Source organism: Lacerta agilis, chromosome 5, assembly GCF_009819535.1.
Source record: "Lacerta agilis isolate rLacAgi1 chromosome 5, rLacAgi1.pri, whole genome shotgun sequence".
In the NCBI taxonomy this organism is placed as follows: domain Eukaryota; kingdom Metazoa; phylum Chordata; class Lepidosauria; order Squamata; family Lacertidae; genus Lacerta; species Lacerta agilis.
The window spans coordinates 87,301,109-87,323,786 of record NC_046316.1 but is presented as its reverse complement, the minus strand read 5'-3'; the positions used below and the strand labels follow the sequence as shown (position 1 = coordinate 87,323,786).

The following is a 22,678-nucleotide window of genomic DNA, read 5'->3' as shown; positions in this document are numbered from 1 at the left end:
CATCTGCTGGCCGATTTGGGATTAAATTTCATGCTCGTGTCAGGGATCCTTGGTCATTTTGTGGCTGGAATTCCACGAAAAGTCGTGAAAAGTTTGAACCTAGTTCACAGGTGTGTCATAAGGAAAAGCATTATGTTTCCTTTAAAAAAGTGTGTGGGGGGGTTAATTAGTGTGCAAACGATGGCACTTTGGCATGAGCTAACCTAGAAGACTCATCTCTTGAAGAAAAACAAGGATGGGCCATGGCGTTTTGGTTATAGTTGCTTTATGGCTCCCCAAGATAGTATTGGCAGGCAGTGCTGACTCCAGGATATGGGGGGACCCTTGGGCAAAACACCTTCAATGGACCCCACTTTTTCCCCTGGGATGCAGAACCTGTGGCCCTTCCAGCTCTCATCAGCCCCAGCCAGCATGAAAGCCAGAGTTCAACATCTGGGGGGTGGGGGTGGGGGTTAAGAGCACAGGTTCCTGATTCCTGTTCTATCCCTTCATTGCCATGGTTGTCTGTTGATGCTACTCCTGTGCCGCCTCATTGACCCTGCTGCTGGCGACGCCATTTCAGATTTCAAGGTAGAAAGCATTTCTGGGGGAGGGGAGAGCTTAAGATTAAATTTCATGGGGATCCCCACTACAAGCACTTTGACATGCTTTCAAACTGCTAGGTTGGCAGGAGCAGGGACCGAGCAACGGGAGTTCACCCCGTCGTGGGGATTCAAACCGCCGAACTTCGGATCAGCAAGCCCTAGGCTCAGTGGTTTAACCCACAGCGCCACCTGCATCCCACGGTGTGTACCTGTGGCCAAGTCATATCATATTGAGCAAGGCAGGTTAGCCAGGGCAGACCCTTGATCTTCTCTTGCCAGCAGTCAAAGGCAACCAGCCTCCCAAAGGGAGCCAGTTAATGGAACATACCTGCAGGCCCCACGGCCTCCTCCGGCACTGGAACGGCTATGCAGCATTCCCGGCAAGGGGTCCTGGTGCCCTGGGACTCACAGCTGCTCTCTTCTGAGCACCCGGTATAGCAAAGTAAAAGCAGCACAGATGGGGATGAGGAGGTATCTGGGCATACCTACTTTATTTCTACTAATTACAGATTAAAGAACATAACAAGCACGCAGGAGAGGAGCAGCCCTCATACAGACATCCTGTCTCGTCGCAAGACAGAGCAGAAATAAAAAGTACAATAGTACCAGAGATGGAAGTCGCACAGACTGGCTTTCTTTCTCACGGAACAGAAAATGAACAAGAATCAGATGGTCCTTGCAATGGGAGGAGTGAAATGCTAACACCAGTGTGGTGTAGTGGTTAAGAGCGGTGGACTCGTAATCTGGTGAACTGGGTTTGTGTCTCCGCTCCTCCACATGCAGCTGCTGGGTGACCTTGGGCTAGTCATACTTCTCTGAAGTCTCTCAGCCTCACTCACCTCACAGAGTGTTTGTTTTGGGGGAGGAAGAGAAAGCAGACTGTGAGCCGCTTTGAGACTCCTTAAGGGGAGTGAAAGGTGGGATATCAAGTCCAAATTCCTCCTCCTCCTCCTCCTCCTCCTCCTCCTCCTCCTCCTCCTCCTCCTCCTCCTCCTCCTCTTCTTCTTCTTCTTCTTCTTCTTCTTCTTCTTCTTCTTCTTCTTCTTCTTCTTCTTCTTCTTCTTCTTCTTCTTCTTCCTTTTCGTATGCAGAAGCGTTCAATATGGACATTGTAGATATTTATCTTGATTTCAGTTGACAGATTCTTTTGGGGGGGGTATCGAGTTTTCCCCGTGATTTTTTCTTTCAGCATATTATTTTTTGTAGGTAGCATTGCGAAAAGTCACTTGAACATTTGTAAAAATAAATAATATTTTGGGAGGATTTGCTGCACCAAGGGCACCTGCAAAGAGACAGCTTTGCTTGGGCATGGCTGCTGGCGAGCGCATCATGAAGGAGGGCTTTCACCTTAATACTTTACATGCAGCTCATATTGTTACACTGGAAGCCCTATTTCAGAACAATCCCTGCATTGGGAATGGGGAACCTCGGGCCCTAAAGATTTCCCCCCTAGGCTACAACCCTCACCAACCCTACTCCTCAAATGCCCTCCTCAAGTAACTGTGACTATGCCTGTTGCTTGCCTGGTTGGAGGATGGAGAGGTGTGAGCATTTGCAGAAACCTCTGGCTTTAGCGTGGTTTACTGTACAAAGGGGGACATGGGTGGTGCTGTGGTCTAAACCACTGAGCCTAGGGCTTGCCAATCAGAAGGTCAGCGGTTCGAATCCCTGCGACGGGGTGAGCTCCCGTTATTCAGTCCCAGCTCCTGCCCACCTAGCAGTTCGAATGCACGTCAAAGTGCAAGTAGATAAATAGGTACCACTCCGGCGGGAAGGTAAACGGCGTTTCCGTGCGCTGCTCTGTTTCGCCAGAAGCGGCTTAGTCATGCTGGCCACATGACCCGGAAGCTGTCTGTGGACAAACGCCGGCTCCCTCGGCTTATAGAGCAAGATGAGCACCGCAACCCCAGAGTTGTCTGTGACTGGACCTAACGGTCAGGGGTACCTTTACCTTACTGTACAAAGGTAAGAGCCACACCCATTGCTCCACCCACTTGATCCTGGCTCCGCCCACCCTGGAGGTTGCTGACAAGGGATTGTGGCCTTGGTGCTTTAAAGGGTCCCACTCAATGGTCCATAATTCCGTGAGCAGCCTTGGGTGTTTTGTGAACACTAGGTTTTTTTTTTGTCTTTTTTGTTTTTACTATTCGCTTTTCACTTACTTTCCTGCTGACTTGCCTTCCTTTTGGAGCTGTGTGTCCCCTCCCTCCCCACAAAGCACCTTCCCGCCTGCTCCATTTTGCTCCCAGGTGAAACCTAGCTAGTCAAATCTATCCCTTGCATAATAAGAAGGATGTTTGACTCAGCTAGTTCGCTTCCTCGTTTCCACAGCCACCTTCCCAGCTAGTCACTTGCTGCGCAAGCTCACGGCTGGCCAAGCGCACCAAATTTTTAATCACCTCCCCCTTTCGTCCCCCCCCCTCCACAAGCTCTTAACTTTGCTCTCTCCACAAGCTGCCAGGTTGACCCCTCTCTGCCCTGCCTCACCTCTCTCTTCCCTCTGCCTCTTTCTCCTAGCTGATTATTCCGCCAGCCTTAATCTTGAGCGCTCAGCTCTTGCTCGAAAGCGGTTCACATTGCAAGGTCTTTCCAACCGCAGAGCTCCACCCAAAGGTAAAACCACCGACACTCGCAGCGCTTGACCGCCAGCCACACGTCTCCCAAGCACGGTGTCCATCCCATAACGTCATCCATCGCACCCTGCAAGGGTGACCGCATCCCATCATAATGTCCTCGTCCGTCGTACCCATCCCCTAGCTTCACCCAGGCTGTGTTCATGTGACCTGCTTAAAACACAGTGAGGCCATTTCCCCATGCTGCGTTTGCATGCTGCTGCACAAATCAGTATGACAGGATGCTTTTTTCCCCAAGTTGCTCACTTTTCTGTCTGTACCACCAATGGGTGGAGAAGGGGTGCAGATATCTTCATAGGGCTTACGTCTCCAAATCGGATTGAAGCTAGTTTGCGGGGAAATGCATCAAAATGCAATATTTCTCAAGGAACTACAGGGTAGATGTGGATTGTGGCTTCAAAGCAGTGAGAACACTCTGGATCCAGAGAGAACAGGGGTTTGTACACAGCCTCAGTGTTTTCTTCTTTTTGATAGCTACTAGGTGGTGTTTTTCAAAGGTACCAGCTCTGGATTTAGGATGGTGCAGGTGGTTCTCCCCCCCCTCCCAGGGCCCTGAGGCGAGGGGATGGAAAACTGAGAAGATCCAAAATTGAGAAGATTCATTTGGGGGTGCCAATTTTTGGCCTCGCTCAGGGCGCCATATTACGAAGGATTGCCAAATCTGGGGGCACTCCCTGGTTTTACTCACCTGCCTCAGACATACACAAAAGCTTCGCATTCTCAAATTCTGTTGTCAGGCTGCTGTGAAAGGCCTGTTAAGAGGAGTGGCAACGCAAGCTTTAAAACGAATCCCCTCCTTTTTTTTTAAGAGCTGGAAAGAGCAACCGAAACGATGGAGGGGCTGGAGCATCTCCCCTATGAGGAAAGGTTACAACTTTTGGGGGACGTTTTTAGTTAAGAGAAAAAAACAAGTAAGAGGAGACACAGTAGAGGTCTAGGAAATCGTGCATTGGCGGGAGGGGGGGGAGGGGAGGAGGAAATGAATAGAAAAAAAGTTTTCCTTTGTCTATAGCCTAGAGCTGTCCAACGGAAGTGCTTCATTACAAAGTGTGAAGTTAATCTATGGAATTTGCTCCCTCAAGAGGTAGTGATGGTCACTGACTTGGATGGTTTGAAAAGGTGATTAGATGAATTTAGGAGGTGTAAGGCCACCCGTGACTGTGAGCCATGATAGTCATAGAATCATAGAATCATAGAGTTGGAAGAGACCACAAGGGCCATCCAGTCCAACCCCCTGCCAAGCCGGAAACACCATCAAAGCATTCCTGACAGATGGCTGTCAAGCCTCTGCTTAAAGACCTCCAAAGAAAGACTCCACCACACTCCTTGGTAGCAAATTCCACCTTCACTGTCAGAGGCAATAAGCCTTCAGATACCTATAGCTGGTTATCGTGGGCGGAGTGTTACTGTGTTCAAGTCAGGTCCTACCTGTGAGCTTCCCACAGGCAACTTGTGGGCCACTGTGAGAACAGGGTTCTGGATCCAGCAGGGCTGTTCTCATGCCCTGGAGATGTTCTGGAAATGGTGCAGAAAAAGCTGGAGCAACTGCTATACGAGTAAAGACTAGAGCTTTTGAATTTGATCCACTTGCAAGCCATACCCGTATGTTATATTAGCTGTGTACCCTAAAGCACCAATCCAGATTGGGACTCTGGCATGGGAGTAGTGGAGCTCTATGGAAAGGGCCTACCTCAGTGGCAGAGCCTACCTCCTCTCTCAGCCCTCTGATCGAAATGGATTTATTTAGAGGTGTGCCGGCTGAGGCCAATGCAAGTTATAGTCCAGCAACATCCGAAGAGCACCAGGCTGGTGAAGGCAGATTTAAGACACAAGTGGTGCCCCGCTAGACGAAAATAATTCGTTCTACGAGTGTCTTCGTAGAGCGAATTTTTCGTCTAGCGAAGCGGCAATGCAGCGCGGAGGTTTTCGCGCTAAAAAAAAAAATTCGTCTTGCGAAGCAGCCCCATTGACTTTTTCGTCTTGCGGGGCAGCTTCCGCTAGACGAATGCCATTCGTCTAGCGAGTTTTTCGTCTAGCGAGGCATTCGTCTAGCGGGGCACCACTGCACTTTTAGCTGGCTTTTCATCAAAATAAATTCCAGAGTGGGGAAATAAACTTGTGGCTAAAAAAGGCATTGAGAGATCTAAGCAAGGGATCTCCTGTGCTAGGCGTAGTTTGCAGCTTAGATGCTTCAGTGCTTCACTGTTGGTAGTGTAGGATGCTACCCAAGATAAGAACTGAACCCCTGGGCTGCACTCTGTGGAACTTTGTTCAGAGTAGTTACCTTGGGAGGCAAAACATGGTGGGTTGTTGCTGGGAGCTCACTGGACAGTAGATAAATGCAGGGCTCAGTGAAGGAGAATGGCGAGGAGACATAAATAGCTTGGCCTACATATTTCATTTTCAGAAATATCTCTCATGCCAAAAGACCTGTAATAAACCCTCAGCCAATTTCTATTTGGCCTTTCCAATATTCCAAACAGATACTAAATCCAGACCACTAGGTATAAACATGCATGTGGAGTGTATTCAAGATCTTGCACAGATACTGGGCTGGCACAATAACTCTTTTTAAGTTGCCAGTAAATATGAATCCTTGTGGCCGTACTGCGAAGATGTTCGTTTGCACAAATCCTGAAGTTGTTCAGCTTTTTCATGGAGCTTCTGTGGATAAGGCTGCGATCAGGAGACCTGTCATTTAGGCAGCAATAAAATACATTTCACCCTGGAGAAGGTTGTCACCAGGTGAACTGAGTGCCTGCTCCATCTGCTGTCCGGATTCTAACTATTGATGAGCAATTTCAAGGCACCATTGCCAGTGGTGGCGCCGCCCCCTGGACTTTAAAAATAAATAAATAATTATTTATTTATTTTTTAAAAAACATTTAAGGCTATTTTCGGCACTGCCGGGGTGGATCCGCAGGGGCGGCCAACCAGGAGGGGTGTCACCCCCCCCTCGCTGGCCGCCCCTGCAGCTCAGCCCCGGCAGCGCCGAAAATAGTCCCCCCCTTCCAGCGGTGGAGCTCGGCATGGAGGCAAGGGGCGGGCCAGCGAGGTGGGGTGCCACCCCCTCCTTGCTGGCCCACCCCTTGCCTCTATGCCGAGCTCCACTGCTGGCTGGCTTGCGGAGCCGGGGCATGGAGAGAGGCGGGCCAGTGAAGAGGGACACCCCTCCTCACTGGCCCGTCCCTCTCCCTGCCCCGACTTGCGCTCCGCCAAGGGAGCCCGGGCGGCTGATTTGGGAGTCTTTGCAGCCCGAAGAGACTCCCGAATCCGCCGCCCGGCACCCCTGGGGCCAGGGCGTCGCGTGCGTCATGACGCATGCACGCACCGCGATGCCCCGCCCCCAGGGGTGCCTCTTGGCTTCCCACCCCGGGCAGCCAAGGGGCTAAGAACGCCCCTGACCATTGCTCCCCCTCCTTTGGGGTCTTTACTGTTAAACTGGACTTGGATTGGCCAGCCCTTCAAACTGAGAACTGTAAAGTAGGACGAATGGCCATAAAGGCTGAAATTTCAGTGACACAATAGGTCCTTCACCAGCAGAGATCAGCTGGGCTGAGTGGAGGGATGCCTTTGTATCATCCAAACCATGTCCAGGATTGCTCTGCCCAAACTTCTGGAAAACCACAACAATGAAACTGGCATGAAACCGATACAGACCTGTAGTGTAGGTAGGCCTGGTTTTGCTGAGCACATTGATTTTTTTTGGGGGGGGGGATGCTGATCACCCTCTAAAGATCCTGCTCAGAATTGATTTTGCAAGCTTACTGTACTGCTTTCAGGTGTTCATTTTCTCTCTGACACATGCATGCACAAATGAATCATTAGAGTTTTCAGTACAGGCTTCTGCGCCTGCTAGATTTCCAAACTTACAGCTCAGTGTGTTGCAGCATAAAATTTGATAATATCTTAATGCTCATGAGAAAATGGCTTGTTTAGAAACTTTAGGTGTTTGAAGACGCACTGGTGGTGACAGCATCACCTGCAATCACATTGCGCACGATTCTCTTGTTAGTTTGTGCTTCATCAGCTTTGAAAGGCCAGAAAGCAAACATTCCCTCTGGCAAATTTGAAACCTGCATGCAGCTGTGTAACAACATGTATCATCTTGGCTGCCATGCTCATCTTCATTTATTTTATAGGGCTTCTCTCATGTTTAACACAAAGTACAGCCTGCTGTGATCTCCTTTCAAACTGTCCCTGCCTATGGAGCTGGCACCAGTGATGACTGTTTTCAGAAGTAATATTTTACTGTGATTGCTACTCCTAGCACTTGTTTACATGGTCAGTTATTCTGAGAGATGAACCCAGCTCACTTTGATTGCAAAGCAAGGGCCATATCAGAGTTCAGAGACGGTTGTATGTGTAAAACAGAGCTCCGGATCATTGTGAGTGCTCCTGATTCTGGTTGTGAAAAATGAGAGGAATTTGGGATTCAGTGACCTGTTAATGACTTGGCATTGGATGAAACCTGGAACCATTTACCCAAATGATCCAGATGTTGTTGGGCTACAACTCCCATCATCCACTGCCCATGCGGATTGGAATGGGGAGTCCAGCAAAACATCTGGAGAACCTCAGGTTCCTCTTCCCTGCCCTACATGAACTGAAATGCAACTGTCCTACAAAACATGGGCACCTCCAACGTTTGTGAAGCGGTTCTCCAACCCCCAAAATAGGTATGAAAAGTCATATATAAGGGGGAAAGATGTACGTTAGTGAAAGTTAGAGGTTGTCTTCAAAGTAACGCTAAGGAGATTGTTTTGTCGGCCCAAGTGTCTCTGCTTGCCCAGTGGAATAATCTCCTCTCTCCTCATAAGAATAGCTGCATCAGGCCAGTGACCCATCTAGTCCAGCATCCTGTTCTCACAGTAGCTAACCAGATGCCTGTCGGAAACCAGCAAAGCAGAACATAAGCACAATGGCCCTCTCCCTTTCCATGGTTTCCAGAAACTGGTATTTGGAAGCATTGCTGCCTCCAACTGGGGAAGCAGAGCAGAGCCATCATGGCTACTTGCTATGAAAGCCCTCTCCTCCTCCATGAATTTGTCTCATCCTTTTTAAAAACCATCCAAGTTGATGGTCATCACTGCCTCTTGTAAGAGCGAATTTCATAGCATGACTATGTGATGGGCGAAGAAGTACTTTTAAAAATCTGTCCTAAATCTTTCAACGTGTATGTCTACGAGTTCTACTGTTTCGAGAGAGAGAGAGCAAACCTTTTTCTCTATCTACTTTCTCCACGCCAGGCGTAATTTCATACAATCATGTCACCTCTCACTCGCCTTTTCTCTAAACTGAAAAGTCATGATCGCTGCAGCCTTTCTTCCTAGGGGAGTTATCCCATCCCTCTGGTACCCTCCTCCCCCCTGCCATGCAGGGTGCTCCCAACCCTCTGGAACAGATTTGGGGAGGGTGTGCAGGGCACATGCAGGGTTAGGAGAGGGACAAGTCCCTTTGCGAAAACAGGAGTCATTCCACTTGCTCCCACCTGCCGAAATGTTTAGTTGAATATGCCCCAATGTGTGTATAAAAGCCTTGTATTCGGAAACAATGCTTGCAAAACTGCGAGTATCAAGACAACGTTGCAAACAAAAATGTATATATTAGGAGAAATGCACACAAAACTGCACTCAAAGTTTTGTTTGGACTTTTTCTTTTTTAATGGGAAATTATGCGGAAATGGGTCAAACTGAATTATTGGAAAAATTAGAAAAGGAAAGAAACCAAAACGGACAGATTCATTCATCTCTGTACACACAGTGTGTGCCAGTAATTGCGTGAGAAAACGGGTCGTTTCTATTATCCTGCCTAGTGGATAGGAATTTACACACCCACCCACTTTAGCACCTCATTAGAAATCTCAGGAAACGAAAGAGTTGCAACATTTGGCAGGACAGCACAGCTGATCAGTTTACCAAATGACCACAAGCAAACGGTGCTAAGTTACCACTTGGTAAATAGCTGCAGGGGATCATTCTGTATCTGGTCATTAATAGGCCCTTGATGACCTCCTGCATCCTTCCATGGCAAACCGGGGTGTGGTGTTGAACCCCCAGGGACTCGTTGGCCATGCAGGCAATGCACGTTTTAATACAACAATCCTGAACAGAACTGTGATACAGTTTGCCGCAGTTTTCCATGGAAACAAGCTACCTTTCTCCAGCCTTCTCCCAGTTGTTGTTGTTGTTGTTCTCCTCCTCCTTCCTCCTTTGCTTGCTTGCTTGCTCACTTCTAACCCTTCCTTGACCTGACTCTATCTGTCCTCCCAGATCCAGAATCTAAAGAGAGAGATGTAACCCGCCGCTTTTCCCTAGCTTCCTCCATCAGCACCACAACTAACACATCTGCTCTAACCAAAGGTACTGTCCCATTAACACTTTGCCGCCTTCCTTCCTCTGCCGACGTTGGGACAAATGTGGTGGCGCTTGGAAACCCTTGCAAGCCTGAACCTGTGGTGTGCTCTGCAAGGCAAAGAGTAGAAAGGGTCGGGTGCACGACACCCTCCAAACATTGTGCGCTATGGAGTTGCACCACCAGGATGCGAAGCAAGTCAGAACGGTTCAGTCTCTGGGTGCAACCAGACAGGCATAATTTCAAAGCCTGCCTGGTGCAGAAACACACTCAACTGTGCTTTGGAGAGAAGGGCTATCGTCTCACCTGGACTGAGTGCTTTGAAAAAACAAACACAAAAAACCCTCTTCTGGTTTGGAGCGGAAAGTGAATATGAACACTGCTGATTGGTCAGCTCTTGTGTCAATAATGAAGTGACCCTCCTTTCAGAATAGGGCTTTGCTCAGCACTGATTGGCTGTCTCCCGAGTCCCTATGCCCACTTATAACTGTGTTTCAAAGGGGGTGGGTGGGAGATTAATGATAATGATAATGATAATAACAATAGAGAAGGGGGAGGGCAAAGGTTATGTTATTTTGCTTCTCGCTATGGAATGCTGTTTGGTTATTGCAGCATATCAGACGTTATTTTGGGATGGATTTCCATAAAGTTATTTCAAGATAGAAAATGGTAGTTCCGTGTATGTGAAATCAACGCTGAACAAACCTGAGCGGGTAAAAATGATATTACGGTGGGGAAATGTGACATGTGCCAACTTGAGTTCTTCTCCAAATCATAGCAGACACACAGTGTACGCCATCCCTTGCTGGGTTGTTGCCTATTATCAGAAAGAAAGATTTGTAATCGTGCTCAGATAGGTGTATAGTTTTCACGTTAACACAAACTCATCTCTGCGGGCATCATATATGCATTAGGAATGGTAATACAAGTCCATTATTGGGGGGTGGGCTCTCTGCTTTTCTTCAGAATCGCAGTTATTAAAAAAAAAAAGCAAGGTACGGTATTTGGTTCTTTTGTTGCAAATCACAAGTATGTTCCCCGCCACCCCATCTCGACAAGCTGACTTTAAAAAATATTATGATTGCCTTGTATGCTAAGATAAGCTAACCATTGCCCTCTGCTGCAAATCCTGTTCCTTTCCATGCCGAGAGAGCAAGGCGAACCTCTAACTATATTTCGATTCTTGTTATCTGCAAACTCCACACAGGTCCCCTTGTTCCTGCAGTTAAAGTCAAGAGGCATGAAATTAAAAGCGACCCAACTCCTCTGGGTTTCGAAGGTACTTGATGCATGGACCATTTTGGTGACAGTCCCTTGATTATTCTTCATGGAATGCCTATACTTTCATCATCACCGGCACATGACATATGAGAGAGTTTGTAAGGACTCTCAAGTCAGCATATCAGCCCATTTTCTGGTTTCGGAAGACCATTAATCATCCTTTCCTGTACGCATATGTCTGACCTGCCTGCCAAGTTCAAGTTAGGGCATATTGGAGGCTGAAACTCTCTTCCCTCTCAGACACGCAATGCTTCTGATGGCTATTGGGATGTTTAATTTTAATAATAATAATAATAATAATAATAATAATAATAATAATAATATATTTATATAAAGCGCAAGTGTCTCTGCATCCAGTCCCTGTGTCTCTGGGTTTGCGCTACTGAGCATGTGCCCCAGGGACACAGGGATTGGATGGAGAGACATCGGGCCGGGAGCAGCGGTGGCAGTTGAAGCGGGGCGGTTGAAATGGAACGCCGGCACTCCAGAAGAGAGGGGAGGCCGAGGAGGAAGGCCACGCTGCCGCTGCTGCCGCTACAACGAGAGCCCCGAGGCCTAGCGGCCCGGGAGCGGCCCAGAGCGGCCCGCCCCCGCGGAGTGCCGGCGTTCCGCTTCAACTGCCACCGCCGCGGGAGGGAAGGAGAAGGGAGGAGGAGCATTATTGTCATTCTTAAAGGCTCCAGGGTGCCGCTGCTGCCAGTCCGTGTAGGCCACACTGAGCGAGACGGCAGCCCCCACAGCGATTCTGAGGCAAGGCCCGGCTGCGGCGGCAACGTACCCGAGGCTGGCGGCCATGAGGCCCACGAGGCCGGTGCCTGCGCCCAGCTTGAGCACGGCCTTGTGGCGGAGAGGGAGCCCTGCCGGGCCCGCCGCCTCCGAGTCCTCGGCCCCCTTCTCGAGGAAGCGCGCCAGCACCAGCGCTGCGTCCCACACCACGCAGCCCGTCCCGCCCGCTGAGCGCTGCCCGAGGCGGAGCCCCACCGAGCCGTCCTGCCGGGCCAGGGCGCGCTCGAACCCCGGCCCCATCTCCGGAGAAGGGGAAGAAGACATGATGGAGGCCGCGGGAGAGGAGACAGAGGCCGGCCGGCCGCAAGGAGGGAGGGAGGGAGGAGGCTTCTGTTCTAGCACCCGTTATTTTAACGGGCTGAAACCACTAGTAATAATAATAATACATTATTTATACCCCGCCCATCTGGCTGGGTTTCCCCAGCCACTCTGGGCGGCTTCCAGCAGAATATTAAAATGATTCATCCAGTATTAAAAGCTTCCCTAAACAGAGCTGTCTTCAAATGTTTCCCACCGGCCACAGGATTGCAGGGTTAAACCACTGTTTTCCATTTCCCTTCTTATTGAGAGTGAGTGCGGAAGCTCAAGAGACCCAGATGTACAGTTGATTTTAAAACTGGCCCCTTTCTGTACTATATATTCACAACGGTCACAGTCCTGCTAAAAGGAACTCATAGCATCATTGGTGAAAACAACAGCTGTGGGCTTGGCACAGTCCATTTACGTCTGTGGTCATTTCTTCATTGCTGCATCCGTTTCTTCCGTTCCATTCTTTCTGTCTTGAAAGCATGTCCCGCAATTGTCTCGTGAGTTTGCTGTTGGCCATGTGTAGGTGGTTCCTGTTTCCTTTGCCGCATGCTGGTGTAAGCTAGACCTCTTTTTCACCTCAACCTTCTTTCCTTTATTAAATGGCTCTAAAATGAGCATTGCTCTGGTATCAGTGGTACTCTGCATGCACCCTCCATCACATAACATCAACGAAGGCCTACTTGGCCTACCCCTTTTATGCTAGGGGAGATAATGCGAGGCAAAAGCAGTGGGCTCCCTTCTTTCAGCGCATACCATGTAGGTAATTAATCCAGACCTGAGAGGAGGAATCTGGACTACCATTCCCATCAGCCCCAGGCCAGGGATGATGGGAGTTGTAGTTAACCTCTGGAGGACCAAAGGTTCCATACCCCTATCCAAGCCAAATAGGGTTAAAGTTTTCTGTTCCCTTGGGGAAAAAGGGTGGGGTTCTCCCATTGCATTGGGCTAACGTCCCATTGCATTGGGCACCCACTGTGATGTTTTAGGCAAATCTGGGGAACCCTCTTTTCTTTCTGGATCACACCCTCTGTTAGCATGGTGAGCTGGCCATAAAAGAAGGCCTAGTTACTTTGGGATTCCCAAAGTTGCAGAAATCCATCAGATTGCACCACCATAGGCAGATACTCAGGGCAAAGGCAGACACATATTATGAATGGTGGAGGTAACTTGTAAGTGCTGTTACTGCCATCTAAACCCAGGCATTTTTGTTTCTGTCCTGTGGCAAGCTCTAAAGAGACCTGTCTGAACCAGGCAAAGGGTGGGTGTGGTGAGCTCTGACTGGTTGGCGCCAATGATACCATCAACACCCACTGCAGCAGTCTTGCAAGCGATGTTTAAATGCTTGCAATTTTGTTTTAATTAGGCAAAGTCCCACCTTTAAAAATGCAAATTAAAAAGTGTGCAGGCTTATCTGATGCATGGCTGGCTCTCCTTGCCACGAGAACCAGTTTGCCAATCCGGTTTGTTGGTGAGGTATTCCTGCAGCACAAGTTGCAAAATCAGGTTCACACCATAAGTGAAGAACCTGGTAGGAAGCTGCCTTACAATGAGTCAGACCGTTGGTCCATCTAGCTCAGTAATGTCTACACAGACTGGCAGTGGCTCAAGTTTTCAGGCAGGGGTCTCTCTCCGAATCCTACCTGGAGATGCCGAGGATTAAACTTAGGACCTTCTGCCTCTCAGCTATGGTCCATCCTTGTTGTGCTCATCCTTTGAACGCTGCATCTGCCTTCATCCTCAGCAGCGAAATCCTGTGTATGTCTAGTCAGAGTAAATGTGTATGAGTGCAGGCCTTTACAGAAGAGCTGGTCCTAATTTCAGGTTAATCCAAAGGGGCAATCTTACTACATAGCTTCGACCGCATTACTTAGCAAGGAAAATCTCCTGGGTGGGGTTGCATGTTCGGCCTGACATTTTTGAGATCACAACTAGCACCAAACAAACAAACAAACACCCTACTTCCTGTCACAGATGCCTTTGAACGCAACCTCTTGGCTCAAGCTAAATGCAGTGCTGTTCGCTCCACGAGGCCAGTCCCTAGATCTGCTTCACAGACAGGTAAATAGGAATTGAAATGTGTTTTGAGATGCAATGCCTGTGCTGCTCAGAGCATATCTGAAGACAAAGGGCTCTACTAGTATGTACTGTGGGTTTTTCGTGTGCATGGCTCTGCCAAAATGAATGGGAGCCTGTTGCTAAATGAATGGGAGCTTACACAGTCTAGCGTGATGCCCAAGCATTTTACTGAGGCTTCTTGATGTGTTGTGCCTAAAATGTTTTTTTAAAAAATAAAAAAATGCTTTCTTCCAGCTGAGAGTGGAATTCTTTGTTCCATCCTCATTAGTTTTATTTTGCTTCCGCTTATCCTTTGTTCACCCTTGTACCTCCCTCTTTCTGCTCCCTTTCCCCCCTCGTTGTTGGCATCCGTCTGTCTTGAGAGAAAATGGGGTTGAAGTCTACAAACATCTGAATGTAGGTTTTAAATCGCCTCACCCCCCTCCATACCCAACCAGTCACTGCATCCCGCAGGAGAGGTACCATCCTATCACGAAGTGCGCTTATTACATTGTCAGAATTGAGCCATTAGTGTGGCTTCACCTACCCTGTGGAACTACCCACCACTGCATATCAGACAGGCACCTTCTCTGATGTCTTTCTAGCACCTGCCGAAGATGCTAATCTTTCATCAAGCCTCGTAAAATCTCTGCCTCGTCTTTCTTTCTTGGATAAAGGTTGATTTTATGCATGTGCTGCTATTGTTTAACATTGTTTTTCTATATGCAGTTGTTCTGTTTTTTTATATATGTGTGTGTGTAACTGTTTTATATACAGCAGGCACAAAGCTTGTACGCTGTTTACTTACATGGTATCAGCCTCCTGCACTTCATAGAAAAAATAAAGAAATAAACAGAAAGAGGACGGGAGACTGGAGGGAAACCCATCAGAAGGGGCTATGCCCGATAAGCGAGGTGGAGGATTTTAAAACTGTTTCTGCAGCAGGAAAACCCAGTGTGGAAAGAGCTTTTTAAGCCCTGTACCTTGCCTACCAGCCTCTAGGAAGGTTGTGTGAGTGATTCGGGGGAGGGGGGGTTGTCTTCTTGACTTTGTGCAATTTTGCCTTTGTGAGCAGACCCCCCAGAACATAACCCCTGGGTGAGTTTTGGGCCTGCTGTATGTTATTGCAAATTGCTTTCAGGTGCCTTATAGGAAGCAATTTCTAAATGGCATTTAATGATGCTGATGCTGATGTCTTCTTCAGAGGAGGGGGGCTATACAGTGAAGGCTGACCCCTCACCCCCCCCTCTTTTTTTACAACTAGTCCAGAGTGTGACCCTAGCTGTTAGTTTCATCCTCTGTAGCGTCAGTGTTGCCAGGGGTGGGCTTTGGTAATCTTTTGCAATATGGCACCCTGTGCAAGCCCAAAATTTGGTGCCCCCAAATGGATCTTCTCCCACTATGGATCTTCTAAATTTTGCACCCCCTCAGCTTGGCACCCTGGGGGGGGGGAACCACCCGCACCGCCCTAAATCGCCCTAAACCTCACCTGGAATACTGTGTCCAGTTCTGGGCACCACAGTTCAAGAAGGATACTGACAAGCTGGAACGTGTCCAGAAGAGGGCAACCAAAATGGTCAAAGGCCTGGAAACGATGCCTTATGAGGAACGGCTTAGGGAGCTGGGTATGTTTAGCCTGGAGAAGAGAAGGTTAAGGGATGATAGGATAGCCATGTTCAAATATATAAAAGGATGTCATATAGAGGAGGGTGAAAGGTTGTTTTCTGCTGCTCCAGAGAAGCGGACACAGGGCAATGGATTCAAACTACAAGAAAGAAGATTCCACCTAAACATTAGGAAGAACTTCCTGACAGTGAGAACTGTTCGACAGTGGCATTTGCTGCCAAGGAGTGTGGTGGAGTCTCCTTCTTTGGAGGTCTTTAAGCAGAGGCTTGACAGCCATCTGTCAGAAATGCTTTGATGGTGTTTCCTGCTTGGCAGGGGGTTGGACTGGATGGCCCTTGTGGTCTCTTCCAACTCTATGATGCTATGATTCTATGATGTGGTATTGCTACTGCAGAACTCTTCAGGGAAGAGGGTGGAAGAAAAATTAGAATTACCTCTGCTTATCATGGGTTCTGGCTCCACCTACTGGTGGGCTCCCTGCTTTCCACCCCATCAGTCACCATAGGTTACTTACGTTCCTCTGTAAGACACTGCGCTCCTCATTATCATGAAAACGAACTTTGATGATTTGCCCTGCTGGAAAAATGTAAATCCACAGGGTTGGGTCTTACCAAGCTTGGAAACCAGCATATAATTTGATCCTGAAACGTTGTGAGACAGATTTTAGAGATGTACTGTATGTTGAAATGCAGATTTTGAGTCGGGGTGTTGTTGTTTTGAATTGTTTTAAGCACCTGCACCACTCCAGTCAGTCCCACAACTTAGCTTTGCTTCTTCGTGGGCCAAATTTCACACGCTGCTCCTGTCAGGATGGGGGAGAGGGGAGAGAGAACTACGATTCAGTGCATATTGAAGGGCAAAATTACCTAAGTCATACGTTCCCCCCAAAATGCATGAACCGAAACTCAATACATAATCCTCTGAATTCACACTTCTCCAAACTTCACAGCACAGCTCTTCAGCTAAATAAAGTATGCACTAGGGTAAAATGTGTGTAAAATGCATATAATAGTGAAAAGAACATACAAAAACATTAGTGAGTTAAAAAAAAGTGTGTATATTAGGATTGGCATTAAAATGCTGAACGATATCCATGATGGTTTTAAATAAAATGTCACAAACTGATATGGAAATGCACAGCCCTGGTCTGGGGTTTGGCAGTTCCCTGTGCTTGCCGTAGTCCTTACTTGTCAGGATCAGATGAGATTTTAACAGGGAGCTTCTTGAGATGAGCTACTTGAGGCCAGGGAGTGGAAGCAATAATTCTGAATTCCCAGGCCTCACCATCGTGCTTCACTTCCAATAACCCTTTGCATCCACTTGACGTGGCTCGGCCTCCCTTGCAGGTTAGTTTTGAAGCTCTGCTGATGTTCCAAGCGAGCTTCTTGGAGGAAGGGATGCAATAAATTAACCTCTTTGAGTGGGTCTCCTCCGGTAGAGAGCTGCTCATTTGTTTTTTAAAAGGCTGGATTATCACGCCGCGGAGTGCCATCAATGTTCTATCTAAAGTATGCCAGCTGCTGATGCCAAATGCTCTCCTTCTTCGCAAAGGTTGGCCCAGCAGGCAGATGCCGTCGCTTGATACATTTGAGGATTTTGAAGCCATCCCATCCAGCGCTGAGGAACTCTCCAACTCTTCAGATATGGAGGAAGAAAGCCAGCCTAACAACGTAGGTAACACCTTCCAGAGCTTCATAATGCTGTCAGGTAAAGGTAAAGGGACCCCTGACCATTAGGTCCAGTCCCGGACGACTCTGTGGTTGTGGTGCTCATCTTGCGTTACTGGGTGAGGGAGCCGGCGTACAGCTTCTGGGTCATGTGGCCAGCATGACTAAGCCGCTTCTCACGAACCAGAGCAGCACACGGAAACGCCATTTACCTTCCCACCGGAGCGGTACCTATTTTTCTACTTGTACTTTAATGTGCTTTTGAACTGCTAGGTTGGCAGGAGCAGGGACCGAGCAACAGCTCATCCTATCATGGGGATTTGAACCACCGACCTTCTGATCAGCAAGCCCTAGGCTCTGTGGTTTAACTCACAGCGCCACCCAATGCAGTGGGGCTTCTCTCCAAGCAATTGTAAATAGGGTTGCATGTGGGCTTTTAATGTGAAAAAGACTACAGACGTGCTTTTTAAAAACAGTGAAAGCAAATGCTTTTGTGTTGCCCAGTCCCTTGCGTGATTACTTTTACAGAGCTCTGCACCCCCCCACCTTTAATGCACATTTAGAGCACACACACACACACACACCCAAGAACCAGAGGAGCTGCAGTTTACCCCTCATGTAACTACAATTCACAGCACCGCTAACTAACTGCAGTTCTCAGGAGTCTTCGGAGAGATGGGCTTTAAATGTATGGTGTGCGCACAGAACATTCGGAAAATTACCTGTGTGTGAAAACCACAGCAAGTGCTCCTTTTCTAGATACATTTGTCACTCTGAATGTCTGAAATGCACCCCTTGGGCCTTGTAGTAGACTATATTCCTGTCTTATCTCTGCCCATCATCTTTCCTTTTGCAATAACAGCACATACCACCTTGTTTCATTTGTTTTAGGGATCCAACCTTTACCGGGTAGAAGGCAGTTTTGACACTTGTTTCCCAGATTCCCTCACTCTAGAGGATGGAGATTTAGTGCAGTTTATACAGGAAGGCGAGGATGGACAATGGTAAGTATAGCTGCCATAGAGAAAGGCTACAGTGGTACAATTTTCCAGTTGTTACCGGGTAGTTGGATTATCAAAACAAACCCTAATAAACAACAGCCAGAAGAGAATAGGGTGTGTCAAATTTTCTGCAGACTCTATTAGTCCACAAGCTAGGTTTGCTTTTATTATTATTTGCTGCAGAGATAAATTTATGTTGGGTGAGTTCAGAAACATACCCATAAAGCTTAGGGGAAGACTCTCCTCCCTTCCTCCCAACATGTGTTGAAAGCAATCTTTCTCAGTCCAGCATCCTCCAGCTGTTTTAGACCACAATTTCCATCAGTTGATAAATTTCTGTGAGGGCTTTTTTTTAAAAAAAGGGGGGGGGAGAAAAAAGAAAAAACTTCCACAAACTGATACAGAAAGGTGGAGATCTGAACTTATGATGGGAAGAGTGAAAAACTGAGAGAAGTTGAAATGGACAGATTCATCCATTCCTAGTGGAGGATGAATTCACAGAGAATTCTTGATAGGGGGTTGTGAAAACAAACTTGCAAAAATGTCACAATTGGGGCATGCATGTCTCCGAATGCATGAAAAACAGCTGATCAGGTTTGCCCTGTTTTTGTCCTCCCAACGCCTCTCTGTAACAAGCTGCTTTGTCCAAATCCGGGGATATTGTAGGAATTTCCTTGGAGGCTACAGCAGTAGCGGCCTTGCTGAGGAAAAAAAAGATGGTGATTCTATCTGTTTCCTTTGAACATTCAGGTTAGTGAAGAAGTTGGTTTCTGAGAAAACGGACTGGGTCCCTTCCAGTCTGCTGCAGCCGGCAGATGGCGACACCAGCAACATCCGCAACATCAGCAACACAGGTAAGCAACATTTTGCAATGTTCTGAAAGCTCTGTGCTGTTCCCTTTCTTAACAATCACTGCTATTAACTCTGAACATTCTTGTGCAGTAGGAAATTGCAGGAGACCTTTAAGAGCTCTGTTTCTTAGCTAGGAGAGAGAACTGTAGTCTTATGGTTTTGTTTGTTCAGGCATTGCCAAACTTGGCCCTCCAGCTGTTTTGGGACTACAATTCCCATCATCCCTGACTACTAGTCCCATTAGCTAGGGATGATGGGAGTTGTAGTCCCAAAACAGCTGGAGAGACAAGTTTGCCCATGCCTGTGTTTGTTTATTGGATTTCTTACCCACTCTTTACCATAAATCATAGAATCATAGAGTTGGAAGAGACCACAAGGGCCATCCAGTCCAACCCCCTGCCAAGCAGGAAACACCATCAAAGCATTCCTGACAGATGGCTGTCAAGCCTCTGCTTAAAGACCTCCAAAGAAGGAGACTCCACCACACTCCTTGGTAGCAAATTCCACTGCGGAACAGCTCTCACTGTCAGGAAGTTCTTCCTAATGTTTAGGTGGAATCTTCTTTCTTGTAGTTTGAATCCATTGCTCCGTGTCCGCTTCTCCGTGTTCCAAGATGGGTTACAGCAATATAAAAGTAAATCGGAAAAATCAGAAAAATTGAGTGGGTGCTAAAAAATAACTCCCAGGTTTTTGTTTTATGCATAGAAAGCTAACTAAATAATTATAAAAGAAAAAGAAAAAAGCAACCAACAACAGCAATCAGGTGTCAAAGGGCAGGATAAAAAGCTGTGTCTCCAGCATATGCAGCAAAAGCGATGAAGGTGCTAGTCTAGACACACCTCTTTGGGAAGGAAATTCCATGGCTTAGAGGCTGCCTCAGGGAATGCCCTTTCCCGAGCCACCACCTCCTGAACTTCTGAGGGCAGTGGCAATACCAAGAGGGAAATGGAGCATAGCTGTCAAGTTTCGGATTTGAAAATAAGGGATCAGCAGCCTCACCTATCCCGGGGACAGTCATATGGCAGTGGTGGGCGGAGCCAGAAGCAAAAGTGGGCGGCACTGGTGTGAACACGTGCAGTAGGCTTACTGTATTTTGGAAACGCTGCCCGTGGGCTACGACGCCTGTAAGCGCGGGAAATGGCTCCCGCTTGCTTTGAGGCTGCAAGGAGGTGAGGTCTTCCCAGTCCCTGGCCAGCAGGGGGAGGGAGAGGAGCTGCTTCCTTCAAAAAAAACGGCAAATTAAAGGGATATAAAAAAATAAGGGATAGCAGCAGGAAACTGCTTGAAATAAGGGAGATTCCCGGGGAAAACGGGATACTTGACAGCACTGAAATGGAGAGATGTTAATCAGAAAATGCAGAATCTAGAACTTAGATTCAGCTGCAGATGAGGTCTGAGATGGTTGCAGTGGCATTATCTTTCATGAAACTTGGGATCCATTTGGTGGGTGGAAAATCGTTGTGCGAATATGCACACACCATACCCAGCATCTCTGCAAGAGAGTTCCTCAAGAGATGTGTTCCTCTTTCAGATGTCTACAGTGGTACCTGTGGCACAGCACCCACAAATTCAGAAATGAAGGAGAGTGAGCTGACAAGAAGCTTAACAGCTGAACAGAAAGCTGGGAGTTGAACACACCTTGGCACATTTCCTCAGGACTCCATCTTCTTCTCTACTTACTGGTGGACGCTGGACCAAATCGCCTTTCTCACAAGTTCTGAACTTAAGAATTCTGTGAAATTTCATCAGCATGGAATACATTTTTTAAAAAACTAAAAAAAAAAACCAACAACTTGCTAATCTAGGAAATATGGAGGATAATGGAAACTTAAGAGGTACCTTAGAACATGACAAATGAATCGACGGTATGCTTTTTTTATACTGCATTTTTTGAACCATTGAAAAGGGTGTTGCCTAAATTAGGCTGACAGCATTGAAGGGTCACCATGCCTTCAGCTTTGTGGCTATGCTGGTTAAATACTGGACTATTTAAAGAAAGGTCTGCAGATTCCACAGGTGATATTCTGTTGCAGAGGCCATCTCAAATTCCTCCATCCATTCAGATCAGCTGCTCAGCCTCTCCTCATCTGCAGGCTTGATTTCCTCAAGACAACCATGGTCGGCAAGAACAACGGAAATAGGTTGGGTGAAGAAAATACCGTTCCTGAACCTGAGCCAACTCGGATGCCTTTGCACAACAGCAAAGGACACAACCTGCTTCTGTCCACAGAGTGTTTTGAGTGGTGGCTGGGAAAAGATGGGCATCTGGGGACGAGTTAGGCAAAAGCAAGGAAAGGTGACTGTGAAGGCAGTTATGGGGTTTGTCTGTCATTTCAAGAGGGTGCCTTTGTTTCCCCCAGTTTGCAATGGAGGGAACATATCCTCTGCATTTGGTGCTGACAATTCTGTCTGATGCTGCCGTTCAGGGCTCCACACTTCATTTTGGAACATTGTCATATGCTGGGCTCTTGAACAGGATACATTCCCTCCCCCCCAAAAAAAAAATCAATGCTTCCCCCATGTGATGTCCTGTACTTGTTTAGGTGCTTGCAAATGGACCTACGGCTGACGAGAACGTGTGATCATCTTAAAGGTCTGTTGCCATGACATCTTATTTCGAGGAAGTCTGTACCATCCCTCTGCCGCAATGGACAATGTCACAACCCGCCCCCCCTTTCAAATCCCTGAGACAGAAGGCACTTCCAGAAATATATAAAGGTGTTTTTGCATGAAGGCATATTGATGGTGATTGGGAAGCGTAGGTCCCACAAAGCTGCTATAGTAGTGTGATGCTTGAAATGAATTTTGATCTAGGAATGGGGCTACTTGATGGGTGCTGTACGTAAGGCTGGTAAACTGAGAAAAATCCATATAAAGTCACCTCCACTTGGCATGTGGTCAGTCCACCATGCAGCTGCACCACATGATCTCTGGCAATGTTGCAAAGCAGGGTTGGCGGGGGGCATGTGATTCTTGTGTTGCTGGACTCCAGCTCCCATCACCCTCAACCAGTGTGCGCAGCGATTGATGGGACTTGTAATCCAACAATATCTGTATGGCCACGTGTTACCCATTGCTGGTGCCAAGGTGTGCTGGGATGCAACTCTCAGACTGCATGCTGCTTGATTGACTCACCCATCAACTGCTTGTGCAGTTGGGCTGGCTCTGGCTGTGCTGTGGAGAACCAGCCCAGAATTTATGTGAGTGTTACACCGACAGGAGGGCTTTGCAGAAAGGCTCCTTTGCGTTGCGGTAATGTGACTGAAATTTCAGGCCATTTCCACAGAAAATTCCTCAGCAAAATAATTCCAATTTAAAGCGTCTGTTCTGCTCCCACTTCTGAGCATTTTTTAGTATGCAGATTGAATATCTGATATTTGATATGCAGCCCTCAACCAGTGGAAGTGGTACACTCCAGCATTTATTTTTTTAAAAAAATCAGAAACAAGGATGGTGGAGCAAATAAGCCTCCTGCTGGTGAGAGCTGGCATGGCTTGGATAATGCAATTCGGCCACCTTTGGATTTCCCA

The 22,678-nt window shown here is 47.6% G+C and overlaps 1 protein-coding gene across 1 annotated transcript; it reads left to right on the top strand.

Annotated features, from left to right (window-relative positions):
* The first annotated feature begins 510 nt into the window (after window positions 1–510).
* LOC117046392 lies at window positions 511–21,717 on the top strand. Its single transcript, XM_033148193.1, has 9 exons — window positions 511–570; window positions 3,014–3,197; window positions 9,490–9,579; window positions 10,779–10,850; window positions 13,919–14,005; window positions 17,180–17,298; window positions 18,187–18,299; window positions 19,047–19,150; window positions 21,692–21,717. The coding sequence occupies exons 1-9, from the start codon at window positions 511–513 to the stop codon at window positions 21,715–21,717; spliced, it is 855 nt and encodes a 284-aa protein (XP_033004084.1).
* The last annotated feature ends 961 nt before the right edge of the window (window positions 21,718–22,678 follow it).

Excerpts from the sequence above, each read along its gene's own strand:
- LOC117046392 (XM_033148193.1), top strand. The coding sequence starts at position 511 with ATGCTACTCCTGTGCCGCCTCATTGACCCTGCTGCTGGCGACGCCATT. Across the intron at positions 10,851-13,918 it reads AACTCCTCTGGGTTTCGAAG|ATGCCTTTGAACGCAACCTC; the intron begins GTACTTGATGCA and ends TTCCTGTCACAG. Across the intron at positions 17,299-18,186 it reads AAGAAAGCCAGCCTAACAAC|GGATCCAACCTTTACCGGGT; the intron begins GTAGGTAACACC and ends CATTTGTTTTAG.